The sequence below is a fragment of the Furipterus horrens genome, unplaced genomic scaffold, assembly GCF_987537825.1.
Source record: "Furipterus horrens unplaced genomic scaffold, mFurHor1.1.pri manual_scaffold_6, whole genome shotgun sequence".
In the NCBI taxonomy this organism is placed as follows: domain Eukaryota; kingdom Metazoa; phylum Chordata; class Mammalia; order Chiroptera; family Furipteridae; genus Furipterus; species Furipterus horrens.
In genome coordinates, this window is record NW_028327176.1 from 133,361,292 (window position 1) to 133,380,063 (window position 18,772).

The 18,772-nt window shown below is 41.1% G+C and overlaps 1 protein-coding gene across 1 annotated transcript in view; it reads right to left on the reverse strand.

Moving 5' to 3' along the window:
* The window catches only part of MDN1 (midasin AAA ATPase 1), a 160,646-nt gene that overhangs the window by 136,292 nt on the left and 5,582 nt on the right, over positions 1 to 18,772 (reverse strand). The window contains exon 2 of the mRNA XM_090279673.1: positions 17,688 to 17,914. Within this exon, the coding sequence (XP_090135799.1) occupies positions 17,688 to 17,914 (227 nt within the window). The remainder of the gene's footprint in view (positions 1 to 17,687; positions 17,915 to 18,772) is intronic.

An 18,772-nucleotide genomic window follows, 5' to 3' on the forward strand; every position in this document is an offset into this window, starting at 1 on the left:
TTAACTTTTGAATGAAAACAAACTTTTAATTAAAATAAACTTTATAGACACAGCTGCACTAGTTTATAGTCTACCACTGATCATTGTGATTTTCCTCAAATCACGATTTTTCTCCTTAAGATTACCCTCCTTGTTATTAAAGGGACTGCATTAAGTCCAGTTTTAATTTAGCCTGTTCATTTGCATAAACACAACAAGAGCAGTGATTGACCACATAAGATTTTTTAAGTCTGCTTTGCTGGAACTTATACAAAGACTCTTCAGGTTGACCTTCAGTCTGCCCCCTGGGCAAGAAGCTGAGCCACACACCTGCCATCTGGCCTTGCCTGTAAAACCCATGCTTTCCCAAATCCTTTGGGTTTTCCATTGTGCCTTAAGTTTCTTCCTAGCCATTTATTAGGGAAGCAATCTTCGTTTTTTTCCCTAGAAAGATTGCCATGGACCGCACAACCAGCCAAGGTGCCAGGCCTTTCCCTCATGGGCTTTCATTAGCCTAAGCATGCCTCCTTCAGGCATGACATTCCAGTCAAAGCCTCGGCTGACATAACCACCATTAGCAACTGTCTTTTTAGTTTTATGCAAAGAAACCTAATGTAATTACTTACTTCTTTAAATTGCCAAGTTCTGGAGGGATCAGGTAGGGAGAAAAATATACAGTGTGAAGGAAAATTCTTGTCCTTCTAATATTCCCTAAAATTGCATTTCCATGCCTTATACTTTCTTTTGTTCACTTTCCTACATGTGAAGTTTTTTTAATTTTCTCTGGGAAACCTCAATTTTCCTTTCAGATTATATGGCCAGTACCAATACAGAGAATTCCAGACCCTTCCTAGGCCTCAGAGAATTCTAGGTCTCCAACAGCTAAATGCCAAACCAATACAGGGAATTCCAAATGACCTTTCATAGGTCCCCAATGGCTTAATGCCAATACAGAGGTACAGTAACCATACAATTAGACCACAAGTAGTTGAGGTTTCCCTTTTCCCAGGTTTAAAAACTTTCACAACCTTTCTATACATTTTTATGACTTTCCAAAGACTTTCTGCAACATTCACAAACTTTCCATATATTTACCCATTCAGATTTAACCATAACCCATTTCCAATTCTTTTCCACACTGTAAAGGACTCTACCCAAACTCAGTATTTAGCAGCTAAAATTTCCCTAGATTTGTAGATATTCTGCAGTTTTCTGAAGCTTAGACCTTGCAAACACCTGTCATGCAGCAATGACTTGAATGTTTAGACATATACCATTTTGCAAACAAAACACATCACCTTAAGAGCATACCTAACCCACCATTTTGCCCACTTCAAAGATGGCGGCAGCATTACATGCAGCATCTTTGAAGTCGGTGGCACCAATAAGTACCACCCACAAGATGGTGGCAAACCCACGTGACTTATCCACCATGGTGGAGCACTCACGTGGCTTACCCTAAATGGCAGTATACCTATGAGGCTTAGTGTCCAAATCACAACCTTCATGCAGGCTCTGGAGGGAGAGACCCATTTCTCCTCCTGCAGAGGTGGAGTCATTGGCTTTGCAGTCACTTCAGAGGTCATAACCAAAAGGCGTGCTGAGAGGGAAGTCCCTTGAATCTGCAGATGGGTGGGCACTGCAGAAGCCACACTCACCTGCAGAGGGGGCTGCGCCCCAGGAGCCTCCGATGCTGCCGCGGGAACCGCCCCTACCTGTGGAAGGGGTGGTGCCATGGGAGGCGCCTTTACCTGGGCGCAGTTTGGCGCCAAAACAGTTCCTTTGTCTCCCGGATTTAGAGAGTTAAAGAGGGCTACTTCCTCATTCTCCTCCTCTCCTAACATACACTTTCTGAACTTCCCTGAAGAGTTTTTCAGTTGCTTTAATTGGCCCATTCACTTACTTTTTGCAATTTCTTACAAATATTTGGCTAGTTTCTGTTACAATGGTGACTTTTAAGAGTCCCTGTCCCACAGCATTCTCTGGATTTAGACCAGAATACTTCATTTTGTCCCTGAGCTTCTGCAGGGATCTGATGGAGCTGTATTTCGAATGCCTTGGAGACATTCTGTGCATGGGGAACGGACTCCTTGATTTCCCTGATGACGAAGCTCCTAAGGTCTTTCATTTGAGCCCTAGCCTCCGGCCTGTTATCCCAATCAGGGTCTATACTGGGAAACTTCTGTTAGGCCGGGACAGTTTCCTGACCGGGGGGATGTTCCCTTTCCCATATCCTCATAGCAGCCCGTCTGATCACTCCCTTCTCTTCCCCACTGAAGATGTCTAGTATAGACAGTAATTCTGTCCACATGTATATGCTGGGTCCGGGGAACTGATCTAATTATTCTGCCAGTCCAAGGGGGTCCTTTACCAAGCGCTTCATATTGCGTTTGAAGTTTCTAACTTCAGTGCTTGTTGAAGGAGCATTTGACATATCTAATATGTCCTGGACCCCTGGAGACTTCCCTAAAGGGAAACCGGGTGCTCTGAGGGAATGGAGAAGTTCTTTAGGTCTTGCTTACATTGTTTCAATTCCTTTCTTAATTTAGATAAGTTGCCACCAGCGCCGTAGGTGTCATGGGGGCGGATGCTGGTGGGGTATCTGCTAGGTGTTCCTGGCCTCTTCTGTCTGTACTGTCCGTCCACGGTGCCTCTGCCCAGTTGGCCGCCGGCTGGCCAGGGCTATAAGGCAGTGGGAGACAGGACAGAGGGTCCCAGGCCTTCTCTTTTTCTTTTTTACAGGGAAGAGACCTGCGGATCTGCTGGTAGGTGGTGATCAGCAGAGAACATATTCCCTCTCTTCCTTAAAGGCTGATGCCTGGCCCTGGCTGTTGTGACCCAGTGGACCCAGCACCAGCCCACGAACCAAGTGTCGCCGGTTCAACTCCCAGTCAGGGCACACGACCAGGCCACACGCCAGATCCCCAACTGGGGGCACGAGCGAGAGGCAACCACACAGCGATGCCCCTCTCTTCTTTCTCCAAAAACAAACAAACAATCCAAAAAAGCTGAACACACATATAAGACCAGAGCTTGACAAACCCAACATTCATCAGACCCAAATCGGGGCTAGGAGACAGATTTCCCCTAAATGGGTTCCTTTGGCCAAAGGAAACAACAATAATTTACCATTGTCTGTTCTTCCTTACTTTTGGTCCCCACCCCTAGGCCTAAAATTTCCATTTCCCATCCTCAGCTGATTCCCGTGGCTGAATCCGGCTGTGTTCTCAACCTAACGGACCCAGCGGAGGTGCACTCCGGCCGTCTCCCTCACGGGACAGCGGACCCAGCGGAGAGGCACTCCACACTCGTACCAGCCACACACACAACTCATACCAGCCACACGCACAACTCGTACCAGCCACATGCACAATCAGCTTCCCGAGGATGCCCAACCACCAAGGCAGTACTTAAGTCCAATTTTCCTACCTTGGCCCATGCACGAGGTTGCCTGGTTGCCGCGGTGTTTGCTTTTGTTTCCCCCTGCGTCGATCCACTGCTGTCCCAACAAGAAGTCTCGGGTCGTTTCCGGACACTGAGGCGGGTGGGCCCTGGGTCAAGCGGGCCACCCAAAAGCGGGTAGGACGCGTCTCCCCACCTTGGCTCAGAGCCCTTCCCACACACAGGCGGAGGATCCCGGACGAGCCCCCAAATTGTGAGAAACGCTCACAATAAAAACTGGGACACAGGACTTGAGCAGTAAAACGAGGCCTTTATTCACGAGTCTGCAGAGCCGGGCGCACCCTCATAGCCAGGAGAATGTGCGCGCCAACTAGACAAAGGAACCTGGTTTTATAGTCTTAGCTTCCCCACCCTGAAATTGCCACCCTAAAGTGATTATTTTCTCCACCCTGAAATTGCCACCCTAAAGTGATTATTTTCTCCACCCTGAAATTGCCACCCTAAAGTGAGAGCGATTAGCTTCCCCACCCTAACGCAACTAGTTTCCCCTCCCCTCTCCTCCTTCCCCGTTTCTCCATGACTGGATACTCCGGAGGTACAATCTAACGCGTTCATCTAAATGCCCCTATTGTGATTTGTGAATATGCTAATGTTATCCACTCCCTTCTCAGAGATCCTTTAATTACATTTGCCCTTAAGACCCTTCAATTACATTTGCCTTTTGTTACCAATGACTTTGCTACTGGTTTGGGAGTCACTATGACCTTGTTTCTAACACTAGGAAGTAGGGAAAAAGTATCTCTGTAAGAAACAAGGACATAGTGACTCCCAAACCAGTAGAAAGTCATTAGTAACAAAGGGCAAATGTAATGAAAGGGTCTTAAGAGCAAATGTAATTAGAGGATCTCTGAGAAGGGAATTGACAGCATTAGCATATTTACAAATCATAACAGGGGCATTTAGATGAACGTGTTAGATTATAACTTCGGAGTAACCAGTAATGGAGAAACGGGGAAGAAGGAGAGGGGTAGGGGAGCTAAGACTATAAAAGCAGCCATCTTTGTCTACTTGGCGCGCACATTCTCCTGGCTGTGAGGGTGCGCCCGGCTCTGCAGACTCGTGAATAAAGGCCTCGCTTTACTGCTCAAGTCCTGTGTCCCAGTTTTTTTATTGTGAGTGTTTCTCACATCTCTAACTTTCCTAAAACTAGCCTGGTTTGGTAGGGGGAGGCAGAACTATCTGTTTGTGCGTCTTTTAAATAAGACTTAATGGCAAAAATCAGCAAATAATCTAAATCTATGTAACTATTAAATAAACAATTCTTTTTCTTTTCACTAAAATCTGGTATTGCGAATTATGCTTCTGGCGGCAGGCAATCGGGCCCCTAACTAAACAGCCCGTGGGTTCTGTTTCAATCGCAGCAGCCCAGGGGTTCTGTTACATTAACACCAAACCAAACAGACTGTCAATCAAAAACTATTAAGAGACAAAGAAGGACATTACATAAGAATATGGGTCAATTCACCAAGATGATAAAACAATTTTAAATATCTATGCAGCAAATATCAGAGCTCCTAAACACATGAAGCAAATTTGGACATAACTGAAAGGAGAAATGAATAGCAACACAGCAGTAACAGGAGACTTCACTACCTGACTTTCAGCAATGAGACAAAAGATTAACACGATAACAGAAGACTTAAACAACACTAGGCACCAACTGAACCTAGCAGACATATACAGAATATTCCATCAAACAACAGCAGAATATACATTCTTCTCTCATGTATATGTAACAGTCTCCAGGACAGACCACATGTTAGGACACAAAACAAGTATCTGCAATTTTTTAAATATTGAAATTATACAAAATATCTTTTCCTCTCACAAAGGAACAAAACTAGAAATCCACAACAGAAGTCTCCCAGTCAGGAGCACCCCTGCGCTTTCCCTTTTCTCCTTCTCCTCCCACAGGCTGCATCTCCCAAATTCTTAGGGAACACACAAAACTTGCAACCAGGGGAGCAATGGGCAGCAGCAGCTCATCCTGGGTTAATCCCCGGAACCTGTCTCCAAGGCCCCCTTTCCCCTGACTTCTCAATGAGCCAAAGCAACCCCACCTAAACTCTTTCCTGTTGCTTCTTCTGTCCTAAGCTCTTCCTTGCTTCATTCTCCCTGGCTTTAACAAACATACTCTCAAAATAAAAAATCAAAAAGAAAAAAAAAGGAAACAAAAAGAAATCCATGATATTAAAAAAAAATTGGAAAACCTTTAAACATGTGGAAATTAAACAACACACTCTTAAACAACCAATGGGTCAAAAAGTCTCAAGAGAAATCATGTTTCACATAAATGAAAACGAAAACATTGTAAGGGACAAAGCAGCCAGTGACTCTCAAACCAGTAGGAGATAATTAACAGATGAATCATGGAAAAGAAGCGAGGAAATGACATTCCACAGCTCCTCACACATATATCTGGGGTGAAAAGGAGGAATATTCTCATCACCAAACACAGAGAAATGGGAAGATGTAGCTAGATAATGTTGCAAATAAGTTGGAAATAGACCTATAACTAGATTACCCTTAGTTAATCACACCGTAAATTAAGTAATCACATTAGATTGTGAACCCAGATTAACCAGTAATGGAGAAACAGGGAGAAGGGGAGGGGAGGGGGAGTTAATCGCATTAGGGAGGTGGAGCTAATTGCTTTAGTATAAAACCAGTTTTCTTTGTCTACTTCGGGTGTGCATGCCCCTGGCTGGCTATACGCCCAATTCTGCAGACTCGTGAATAAATGCCTCGCTTTGCTGCTTAAGTCCTGTGTTCCAGCGTTTTAATGTGAGCATTTCTCACAATACCAAAACTTATGTGATGCAGCAAAAGTAGTGTTAAGAGGGAAGTTTATAGCTATAAACATGTATATTTTTAAAAGATCTCATTAACAACCTAACTTTACACCCCGAGAACCAAAAAAAGAACTGAACCCAAAGCTAACAGAAAAAAGGATATACAGAATAGAAGAACAATAGTAAAAAAAAAAGATCAGCAAAACTAAGAGTTGGTTTTTTAAAACATCAAGAAAGTGATAAACTCTGAGTTAGATTAACCAGGAGAAAAAAATATAAGGCAAATAATCAAAGTCAGAAATAAAAGAAGTTACACTACCATGCATGCCACAAAAAACTAAACAGGTTCTAAGAGAATATTTTGAATAATTATATGTCAATGAAATTAATAACCTAAGACAGACGGATAAATTTCTAGAAACACACGACTTTCCAACAGTGAATCATGAAAAAGTAGAAAATCTCAACAGAACAATAAACTAGTAAGGAAATTAAATCAATAATCAAAACCTTCCCAGCAAAAAAAAACCCAAGACCAGATGCTTTGGTGGAAAATTCTATCAAACATTTAAAGTTAACACCCATCTTCTTCAAACTCTTTTGAAAACTTGAAGAGGAGGGAACTTCCAAGTTCATTCCATGAGGCCAGCATTGCCTTTACACCGAAGCCAGATAAAGACACTACAAGAGAGAAAAACTACAGACCAATATTCCTGCTAATATTGATGAAAAACTCCTCAACAAAATACTAGCAAACCAAAATCAACAATCTATTAAAATTATTATATATACCACGACCAAGTGGGAATCATTCCTGAAATACAATAATGGATCAACATATAAACATCAATCAATATAATACGCATTAACTGAATAAAGGGGAAAAAAGATTATTTCAATTAATTTAATTGGATTCAAGACCCTTTTCATGATAAAAAGACTCACCAAACCAGTAATGCAAGAAACACTCTCAACATAATAAACACCGCAGCTAACATTATACTCTATGGTGAAAAACTGAACGCTTTTTCTCTAAGATCAGGGACAAGACAAGGATGCCCACTCAGCAATTTTATCGGGAAAGTACTGAAAGTCCTAGCCTGATGGATTAGGCAAGAAAAAAAATATGATGCTATGGGTGCACTAAGTCAGTCTCTGCTTCTGGTACCAGAAACCCTTGGTGCATTCCTGACTCTGATACTTCGATTGAAAACTGTGAGCTGGTTCCTTACACTCCCTGAGCATGTTTCCTGCTCCAATGAAAAGAGAGAACAGAAGATATTTCATAGAGTTGTTATAGAATTCGGTGACATAATGTATGTGAAATATTTAGGAGCTTAAGAGGGAGAAGATGGCAGCCAAGGAGGTGGAAGCTGAGTCCACTCGCTCTTGCCCCCAACTCAGATACTAAACTGAACATTCAATGGAATCTTAGCTAATAGGAAGTTTGGAAGCCAAGGAAAACAGAAGATGCTTCATAATGGGCAGTAAAGAGAATTTATAGGTTGAAGGGAAAATACTCTGTGCGTAGTGCCTGCAGCCACAGAGAGCCTGGTCAGATCACAGCTTTGCAGCTCCATCCCCTTTCAGGGTAGAGAAGACCCAAACCCAGGCAGATCGAGGCGAGAGAGAGAGAGAGAGAGAGAGAGACACACACACACACACACCCAACCCCCCCAAGCAGCAGTGCACCCATACCTGCAGCAGCATATGTCAACCAGGAGAGGACCAGGAAGAGAGGGACTGTATCTGCACCTGGTGGGCGGGGCAGAAGCAGGCTGTGGTCAGCCAGGACTATGAAAGACTTGAGGCTTTTTGGAAAGGGAGGTGTGTGTACCTCAGTACTGCAATGAGTATGTCCAGAAAAACTGAAGAGGGGAGCTGAACCCTAGCTGGTGTGGCTCATAGGATTGAGCGCCAGTCTGCAAACTGATAGGTCGCCAGTTCAATTCCCAGTCAGGACATATACCTGGATTGCAGGCATGAGAGGCAACCAATCACCTATTGATGTTTCCCTCCCTCTTTTTATCCCTCCCTTCCCCCTCTCTAAAAATAAATAAATTTAAAAGAAAATAAAAAATAAAAAATAGGGATGAAATAATCAATATCAGGGCAGAATTAAATGACAGAGGGACTAAAAGAATAATTCAAAGGATGAATAAATCCAGGAGCTCGTTCTTTGAAAAGATAAAAAAAAATTGACAAACCTTTAACCAAACAAGACCCAAAATAGTCTCAGCAATTTTGAGACAGAAGAACAAAATAGGAAAGATCACAATACGCTATATCAAACTATACTACAATGCCACTGTAATCGAAACAATCTGGTACTGGCATAAGAACAGAGACATAGATCAATGTAACAGAATAGAGAGCCCAGAAATAAACCCAAGTCTCTACGGTCAATTAATATTTGACAGAGGGGACATGAGCATACAATGGGTAAAAGTCTATTTAATAAACGGTGTTGGGAAAACTGGACTGGTACATGCACAAAAATTAAACTAGCCCACTAACTTATACCACACACCAGAATCAACTCAAAATGGATAAAAAACTTAAATGTAAGTTGTTGACACCATAAAAGTTCGAGAGGAAAACATAGGCAGGGAAATTTCAGATATCCCACCTAGCAATATTTTGGCCGATACATCTCCCAGGGCAAGAGAAATAAAGGAAAAACAAATGGGACTACATCAAATTAAAAAGCTTCTACGTGGCTATAGGAAACATCAGCAACATGAAAAGGGAACTGATCGTACAGGAGAACTTATTTGCCAATGATACATCCAACAAGGATCTGATCTCCAAAATATATAAAGAACTCTTAATGACTCAACACCAGGAAAACAGACAATGCAATTAAAAAATGGGCAAAGGAACTGAACAGACACTTCTCCAAGGAGGACATGCAGATGGCCTATAAGACATATGAAAAGATGCTCAACATCACTAGCCATAAGAGAGATGCAAATTGAAACCACAATGAGATATCACCTCATACCTGTCAGAATGGCTATCATTAATAAACTAACAAACAGGACTTCCAGCCAAGATGGATGGAGGCCTAGACTGACACGCTCCATCTCCCTCCACAACTAAAAAGGACTACAACTACCGCAAAACCATAAATAACCAGAAGTTCCAGAAAATAAAGCTACATGGAAGTCCAACGTATGAAGTTATAAACAAGTGGTGCTCGTCTGGATGAGGAAGGGCGAAGCCGGGGTGGAGAGGTCAAGCTGTGATGGCAGCGGCAGCTATGGCAACAGAGGCAGCTGCAGGGACAGTGGTGGGACAGCGGTAAGCACAAACACCCGTATTTTAGAGGAGGCAAGAAGTGCTTGGGGAACACCCCTGGCTGCAGACCGAACCCATCAGCTCACGATTCCAATGCCAGGGAAGGCAGACCCCCATGGCCTTGGACTGTGAAGGCTGGAGGGCGTGGGGATGGAGAAGGAGGCTCCCAGTCTCTCAGCGAACAGCAGGAATCCATCTTGGACCCCCCTCCCCACACAAAGCGCCACTGTATGGTGAGAAAAGTTGCCCGGTAGTGATGAGTGCACGGGGCTCTACCTCCTATAGCGTAAGAGGTGTGACAGCCCACCCAGGAAGCAAAGGTAAACACAAAACTGTCAGGATGGCAGGGATCATGATAGAGATCCCAATCACGCAGCTGACTGGACAGCAAATACAGTAGTCCCTCTCGATATTGTGGTTCATTTATCGCAGCCTCACTGTATCGCGGGATTTTTTAAAATATTATATTTAATTATTTATCCAGATTTTTCACTATATCACGGGATTTTGCGGTACTGTATACGCATGTTGTTAAAGTTACGTAGATTTAAGAGTACAGAATATGTTTAAGAACATAAGTAGTGTTTATAAAAGTGTGGAAAAGGTTAATAAGGGAGTGGGAAAGGTTAATAAGGGACTGGGAACGATTTATAAGTGTGTGAGAAGGGTTTATAAAGCCTTAAAATATATATAAATACTAAAATAAATATAAGGTTCCTATTTCACGGATTTTCACCTATTGTGGGGCAGGGGGGAGGGGGGGTGTCTAGAACGTAATACCCGCATAAGTGAGGGAATGCTGTATATGATCTATCGGACCAGCAGATAGATAATCTTTCTGAGGCACAGTTCAGAGCTCTGGTTATAAGAAAGCTTACAGACCTAACAGCAGATCTTAAACAAGAAAGGGAAGGAATGAAGGCTAGTCCTGCTGAAATGAACAAAAACACATACAAAACAAATGGTGAGGAAAGGAAAACCAGGGATCAAAACAACAAATCGGAACACAGGGAAGGAACAGTCAACTAGAGCAGAAAGAGGAAACGAAAAGTGAGGGAAATGAGGAGAGGATCAGAAGCCTATGGGACAGCTATAAACGGGCCAACATCCAAATCACAGGGTTGCCAGAAAGTGAGGAACAACTAGAAATTGAAAAATTATGTGAAAAAATAATGAAGCAGAACTTCCCTAACTTGGGGAAGGAAATAGATTTACAGGTCCAGGAAGTACAGAGTTCCAAAAATACTGGACTCAGGGAGAACCACACCAAGACACATTATAATCAAAATTTCAAAAATTAAGGATAAAGAGAGAATCTTAAAAACAGCAAGAGAGAAGAGAATTATGTATGAAGGGGTCCCAATAAGACTATCAGCTGATTTTTCAAAAGAAACTGTGCAGGCAAGAAGGCACTGGCAAGAAATATTCAAAGGAATGAAAAGCAAAAACTTACAACCACGATTACTCTATCCAGAGAAGCTGTCATTCAGAATAGAAGAGCAGAGAAAGTGCTTCCAGGACAAAGTAAAACTGAAGGAGTTCATCAGATCCAAACCACTGTTATATGAAATGTTGAAGGGACTTGTTTAGGAGAAAGAGGATCAAAACTATGAACATTAAAATGAAAACTGTACCGCAACTATCAACAAGAGCTGGGGAATCGAAACAAAGGCAAACTAAGTAGGCAACAAGAGTGGGAAAAGAATTATAGGTATGGGGAACATGATGCAGGAGGTCAGCAGGGAGAGGGAAGTAGGGAAAGGAAGGGAGATGGTACAGGAATTAAGAAGCATAGTAGGAGGGAGTGGAGTAGACAGGAAGATGTTGAGAAGAACTATATGCACAACCAATGGGCATGGACTAAGGGGGGGGACAGCTGGAGGGAGGGACGTCACTGGGTGGAGGGGAACAAAGGGAAAAGAAATTGGGACAACTGTAACAGCATAATCAATAAAGCATATTTTTTTTAAATGGAAATTGTTGGTGAGGATATAGAAAAGTTGGAACCCTTGTGCACTGTTGGTGGGACTGTAAAATAATGCAATCGCTATGTAAAACAGTATGGAAGTTCCTTGAAAAAATAAAAATAGAACTACCATATTTCTTCCCCCTACCAAGCAAACATTATTTTAATTATAAAATATAGTTTATCAGATGACACACTGGTCCATATACTCCAGCAACCCCACTTGCAGGTATATTATCAAAAGAACTGAAATTAGGATCTTGAAGAGATATTTGCATACCCATGTTCATAACAGCACTATTCACAACAACCAAGAGGTAGAAGCAACCCAAATATCTTTTAACAGATGAATAAATCAATAGTGGTATATACGTACAACATAATACTGTGCCGCCTTAAAAAGGAAGGAAATCCCATCACATACAACACAGATAAACCTTCAGGACATCATGCTAAGTGAAATAAACCAATCATAAAAGGACAAATACTGTATGATTTCACTTATCTATAACGGTCAAGTTCATAGATACACAAAGTAGAATGATGGAACAAAAGCAAACTCCTCTGTGCCCTGTGTTCGTCCACGATGGAAGTTATTGGTTTAGCTTCTTCTGTGCTCTCATTAACCATGTCTACAACGGAGTGGGAGTAGAACGCAGAGGCTATCAACAGTAGGTATCACTACTCCCAATACACAGTTACGGAAACTTAAGTATGAAGTGGTTAGGTTATTTGCTCCGGGTCACAAAACTAAGTGTAGATTGGCTATTTGAATCCATACCTAAGTGCCATGCTCACATATGTGATGCAGTTGCTCTACGGCAGACATGAAGAAGGTGAAGTCATCAAGAGCTGGAGTTTTCTACATAGGCATGAGCACTAAGATGGACACAGGAGCATTAAGTAATAGAAAGACAGCAACCATAATGTGGAAAATAGAATTTCACACTGTATAAGAAGGTATGTACAGGAAGGGGGTGATAAACAGGAGGAAAGAGTTGGCAGTCCCAGTGAGGAGAAAGAACTGTGTTAAATGTACTAGAGCAAGTGAACTGGTGAGATAAGAGATGGGAATGGGACATCTGAGTCAATAATTTCAAAGTTGATGGATGGTGCAGATGCAAGTTAGGCCCACAGTGTCACCACTGCAGTGAGCAGGGTACGTGGAATGAAAAAGAATGTCACTGGAGATAAGCTAGTCAAGGAATAAAGCAGTCACATTGTATGACTATTCCAAGTGTGAAGATAAAAACAGGCTGGAAAAAGATTGTGAGCCAGATGCCAAGTTATTCTAAGGAAGAACTAGGGTGTTGGTGTTTGGTCATTGATCACAATAAAGCAGCAGCAGAAAATAAGGCAGAAGAGAGCAGGTGCCACAGACACGTTATACAGGATAGGAGAAGAATGTTCAAAAAAAAATCACAGAAAATAAAGGAGACCCACTAGACATGATGACCATGAGGGATGTGGAAGGTGAAATTAAAGAGCCCCCATTTGAGTACAAAAAGGGACACGGTATCCTTCAGACCATCACACCATCACACATCGGTGAAAGCAAGGAGGCAAAAGAAAAGTCCAGAGAAGAAGCTAAAAGTATGTAAGAGTGTGCAGGTTATGAAGCAGACAGAGGGCACAAGAGTTTGGGTGACAGAAGAGGCCTAGGCATCAGCTGGATGGGAGAAAACAAACATGAGAATTGAGGAGATTGGTGGGAAGCCTTGGATTTCAATAAGCAAGTCAGGCAAACAGGAATAGAGGCTTAGTAAATTACCGCTCAAGATGCTCTGAAGGAGACTGGACAAATGGGTCTTACAAGATTCAGCTCTGGCTTAGACAGCTGTGGTGTGGGAGGCTGGTATATATTCTAATAGCTCCTGAGCAGCTGGTGTTGGCAGCCCATGCTGGCAGGAACATACAAACATGTAGGCATATAACAGTAACCAAGTGATCAACCTGACCCAAGGGGTCTTTGAGGAGAGGATAGGGGGAAGTGAGCACAGTGCACTGGCACTAAACCTGTGAGGCAAGAGTGAGAAGAGAACTGCAGTCCACTGTAAGAGGAACTGGTCGCTATTCCTTCCCAAACTTATTTGAGTATAGACCCTTTTTTCTAGAGACCCAGGGAGTACTCTAAAATTCTAAGTAATGATGGATGGACCAATAAAGTACTTTTAGCCAGAGAAAAACATGACCAGAGTTTTCCCTAGAGACAATCCAAAGACTGAGGATAAGGGTCTCTTTCCTAGGGTAAGAAAGTCAATTGGTCTAAAAATGCAACAAGGAACAACAAGATTACCTATTAAATTTTGGATGAGTCATTCCCTTAGTCAACTTATCAAACTACTTCTAGCATCTATAAATAAGACTTGTGGTCCAGCTCTGGTTCTGACACTGAGAACAACTTAGTTAACCACTCCACAGATTTGAAATGGGACTAACAGTGTCTGAATATGTCACAGTATGAAGATTAAAAAGATAATGTTGCCCTGGCTGGTGTGGCTCAGGGGATTAAGCACGGGCCTGTGAACCAATGGGTTGCTGGTTTGATTCCCAGTCAGAGCACGTACCTGGGATGAAGGCCAGGTCCCCCAGCTGGGGGTGCTCTAAAGGCAACCACACATTGATGTTTCTCTCCTCTTTCTTCCTCCCTTCCCCTCTTTAAAAATAAGTAAAATCCTTAAAACACTTAAATCTCTCCCAAATGCCTTTGGAATAAAATTTAAAAACTTAAAAAAAAATGTGTATATACATAAACACTATATAGTCCTATGTAAATATACACTATCACTAAAATATCACCACTCAGTTTCAGAATCCACATTCCTAATCCCCACTGCAAACCCACAAATTTTCATGACCAAGAATATTCAATATTCCATTATACATAAAAAATTCAGGAACAACCTAAACGCCCAACAAATATTAGGTAAAAAGTACTATGCAACTCTTAAAAGTTTTATTTACTGACATGCAAAGATGTCCAAAAGTGACCATTTAAAAACAAGATGTAAGCCCTGGCTGCTGTGGCTCAGTGGATTGAGCGTCGGCCTGCGAGCCAAGTGTCGCTGGTTCGATTCCCAGTAAGGGCACATGACTAGGTCGCACGTCAGGTCCCCGGCTGGGGGTACAAGTGAGAGGCAAACACACAGTGATGTTTCTCTCCCTGTTTCTCCCTTCCCCTCTAAAAATAAAATAAACAAACAAATAAATAATTTAAAAAATCAAAACAAGATGCAAGTCAAAAGTTATATGTAATTTTTATTAGGATTAGTATATTATTAAATATTCATTTTTTAATTTTATTAAGATTTTTATTTTTAAAATAGGTGAACCAATGTTCTAAAATTGACTGTGGTGATGGTTGCATATATTGTGATTACACTAAAAACCACTGAATTATACACTTATATAAATATTATCTCAATAAAGCTGTTTTAAAAATGTGTGCAGATAAACACATTAGTGTGCCACTCAGGTGCGTGCAAGAGTGAGGAAAAGAAAAGAGACTTGGGAGGAAACATAACAAACTATTAATAGCAATTATCTCTAGAGAAGAGGACTTGAGGGTGGAAAGGCTATTTTGCTTTTTACAATCCTGTATTGAGTATTATTTGATTTATTACTTTTGTAATTAAAAATGAACGTTCTTTTCATCACAAAAATGCTGTCAGAATAAGTAAAATAATTCTCAGAAAGGAAGAAAAGTCTACAATTAAATGCAAGTTATTACCTTTACAGCATTTCTGAATATAGTTTTGAAACAGAGGTATATAAAAGCATAACTACTTTTGGTCCCTCATCCTGCTCTATGCCAGTATGATTTCAATATAATTGACTGTTCATATACATACACTGCCTTACATATGGAGCATGCTCTACTACAGAAGTCTATCTGCTGTTGTTCACAAAGGACCACAACTGAGCATAGATGTTCATCCACATGCCCAAAACAAACTCGCAGCAAACACAGAACTGAAGCCAAGAAACTAACCCAATCCAAATGAACTTGGGTGATTATTCTTTTCCTCCTAGGATTCTAATCATAAACTATATAATGTACTGTTTAGATCAAGTTCTGTATGACTCATTCAACAAATACCTGAATGGCTCCAACAGCATGAGTAGGCGCACCACAAGGCAGAAAAAGACACAAAGGCTTTGGAAGCAGCCAACCTAGGAATGAATTCCAGCTCTCCACTTCCTAGCAAGCTATTTAACATCTCTGAGCTTCAGTCTCATTTGCAAAATGGGATTAGCACCTAACCTTTAAGGGCTGGCGGCAATGTCTATAGAATACAAGAGCAGTTGTTGTGGTATTCCTCATTGCTAATGAAAGGCATCTTCCACAAGATTTGCGTGCCATGGTTAAGGGTGTGCCTTAAAGGGGGCTGGTGTGGCTCAGTGGATTGAGCTCCAGCCTGTGAAAGGAAAAATCACCAGTTTGGTTCCCAGTAAGGGTGTGTGCTGCAAGCAACCGATTGATGTTTCTCTCTTACATCCATGTTTCTCTCCCTCCCTTCTCTAATATCAATAAGCATGTCCTTGGCTAAGGATAAAAATATATATATCAAAAATATATGTTAATTACTAATACATTAGGTAACTTAATTTCCTCTACAGAAATTTGAAGCACATATTAAATTAACTAGCTATAACTAGCTATATTTCTTAAAACTAAAAATCAAAATCCCATTCCACATCACTACCTATAGTTCATTTCACATCATGTATTGACTCACCATTTACACACAGCTTTTTTTCCCCTCGTTTTTAAGTTACTCCATCACAGGCACCTTTGTAAGCTGCATTATATCATTTTGGGACAAGGCAGGTGCATAAATAAAATATAAAATAAAATATACTGCCTTGAAAAAATGTAAACAAAAAAAGCAGGAATGTGCCTCACATTCATTTAATAAGAAAATAAAATCTGAAGCTGATGCGAGACCAGATATAGCTAATCCATCATTTTAATGATTCCAGAAGCACTCACCATAAAACCCTAAGAGAAGATAGCGTTCAAGTTACCCACATGTCAATCCTACAGGACTGACTAGCATACCTTGTGAAATAGTACCACAGTCAAGTACACCTAAATGATTACCAAAAGAGGCCATAATCCTAAACCTCAATTAATCCAAACCATGATGATGATGATCTTAACTTTGTTGTATATTTTCTAGTTTCATTAAACCAGGCCTATTTCTTTCCTCCCTTTTTAGAAAAGCTCATAAAAATCATGGTTTTCCCCAAAGCTTTCATTTCTAATTCCCTCATTCAAGGGCCAGACTAGAGACCATACTTCCAACAAACCCAAGGGTACTTACTGTCTTGATGAAGACTAAAAAAATAAGATATGGATACAAGAGATGCTCCTATTAGTACAAAAAACAACATTATTTATGTTAAAAGATTTTTACCTTCTCAATTAAAAAACCATTCACACTAATTTTCCTGCCTCTTACGGCTATTCTACACAAACTATATCTTCCTATCAATTTAAAAGAGAAAGTCAAGTGTGGTGACACATGACTGTAGTCCCAGGCACTTCAGAAGCTGAGGGAGGAGGCCTGTCTGAGCCCAGAAGTTCTGGGCTGTAATGTGTTATGTACTAAGTTCAGTATCAATACGGTGACCTCCTGGGCGTGGGGGAATTACCATGTTGCCTAAGGAGTGGTGAAGCAGCCTAGGCTGGAAATGAAGCAAGTTAAAAAAGGACTATATTAGAACCCAGTTCTAACACAACTCCTTACCATACTGATTTGGAGAGATTTACAGAAAGCAAAAAAGAATCCTAGAAGTCTACTAACCCACCTCCTTTAGCTTACCCCAACAAGCAACACATCTCATCCCCGTGAAGTGGATGCTGTAAGTCTCAGCTAAAACATATTTAAATATGCCTTACATGCATGTCTTGCCAGATGATATAATCCTTGACGGCAGGAGACACATCTGGGCCATTTTTCTGTCTTGGTGGCCATGACATAAAAGAAACCTTAGTAAATGGTCACTGAACTGGGCTGGATAACTGAATTCTCTGTGATTATTTTTATAAAACAGTACCACTTATCTCTTTCCTTTCTGTATTTTTCCTCTTCCATTCTCAGCTCAGACTCCTCCTAACTTCCCAGAAGAGGACAGGTTCTACCACCTCACAGAGAAACTTGAAGAATAGAACTGTTACTCACGGGAGGACATCAGGATGGCTACCAATGAGTTTGCTCATCGAGACACAGAGTCGTTCATGAAGATCATGGTTGACTTGGCTTCCAGCTTTAACGGCATCAGCATTCCTTTCTAGCAAATCCAAAAGGATAGGGCGCAGATGGCGACCAATCAGCACAGTATAGTCCTTATCCAGAAGTAACTGTGCTAAAGTATTCAGGATACACTGGCGATCTTGAGGTGTCCATACCTGAGAAAAAAGCCAAACAAAAGATCCATGTGACATTGTACACAATATTTGTTTGCAATGTTGCAGAACAGCCAAGAGCTCTAGCTTGGAATCAAAATAAGCAATTTCCAGACTTCATAAGTGAGTTTATCTTATAAAACACAGTGCGATTTTTTCGCAGTAGAGAATCAAGAGTCAATTTAACGTAAAGGCTATAACAAATAAGTATTAGTCCACCAGGGTCTGAGATAAAAGGACTGGTACCAATTCCATGTATTGGGTTGGCCAAAAAGTCTGTTTATTTTTTTCTATAAAATAAAAGACACATTTTTCATTTTTACCAAAAACTTTATTGATTTGGATATTTTGAGTATGTTGACTGTCTCCCACATGGTATAACGTTGATTGCTCTCAACTAATGTTTTGATTTGATCTGTCAACTTCAACTGGTCTACCCAAACACGGAGCATCATCCAGAGAGAAATCTCCAGCATAGATCTTCACAAACCACTTTTGACACATTTGATCTGTCAGCACCTTCTCTGTACACTGCACAAATCTTTTTTGTGTTTCAGTTGCCTTTTTTCCTTTCTTGAAATAACAGCATGATATGCTGAAAAAGTTGCTTATTTTCTTCCATCTTCAATATTAAAATGGCTACACAAAAATTGACCAATTTTGATAAGGCTTTTTTTTAATGCACGCTGATATGACAGCTGCCACAATACAATCTAACAAAATTGTTTTGAATGAAGTTCAAGATAACTAAGTGCTATTAGAGCCACCTTACAGAAAAATATCGAACAAATTTTTTGGCCAATCCAATAAAAGGCTACACAGCTTCTCTGAAAAATAAACCTAAGTTTTAGGATCTCAACA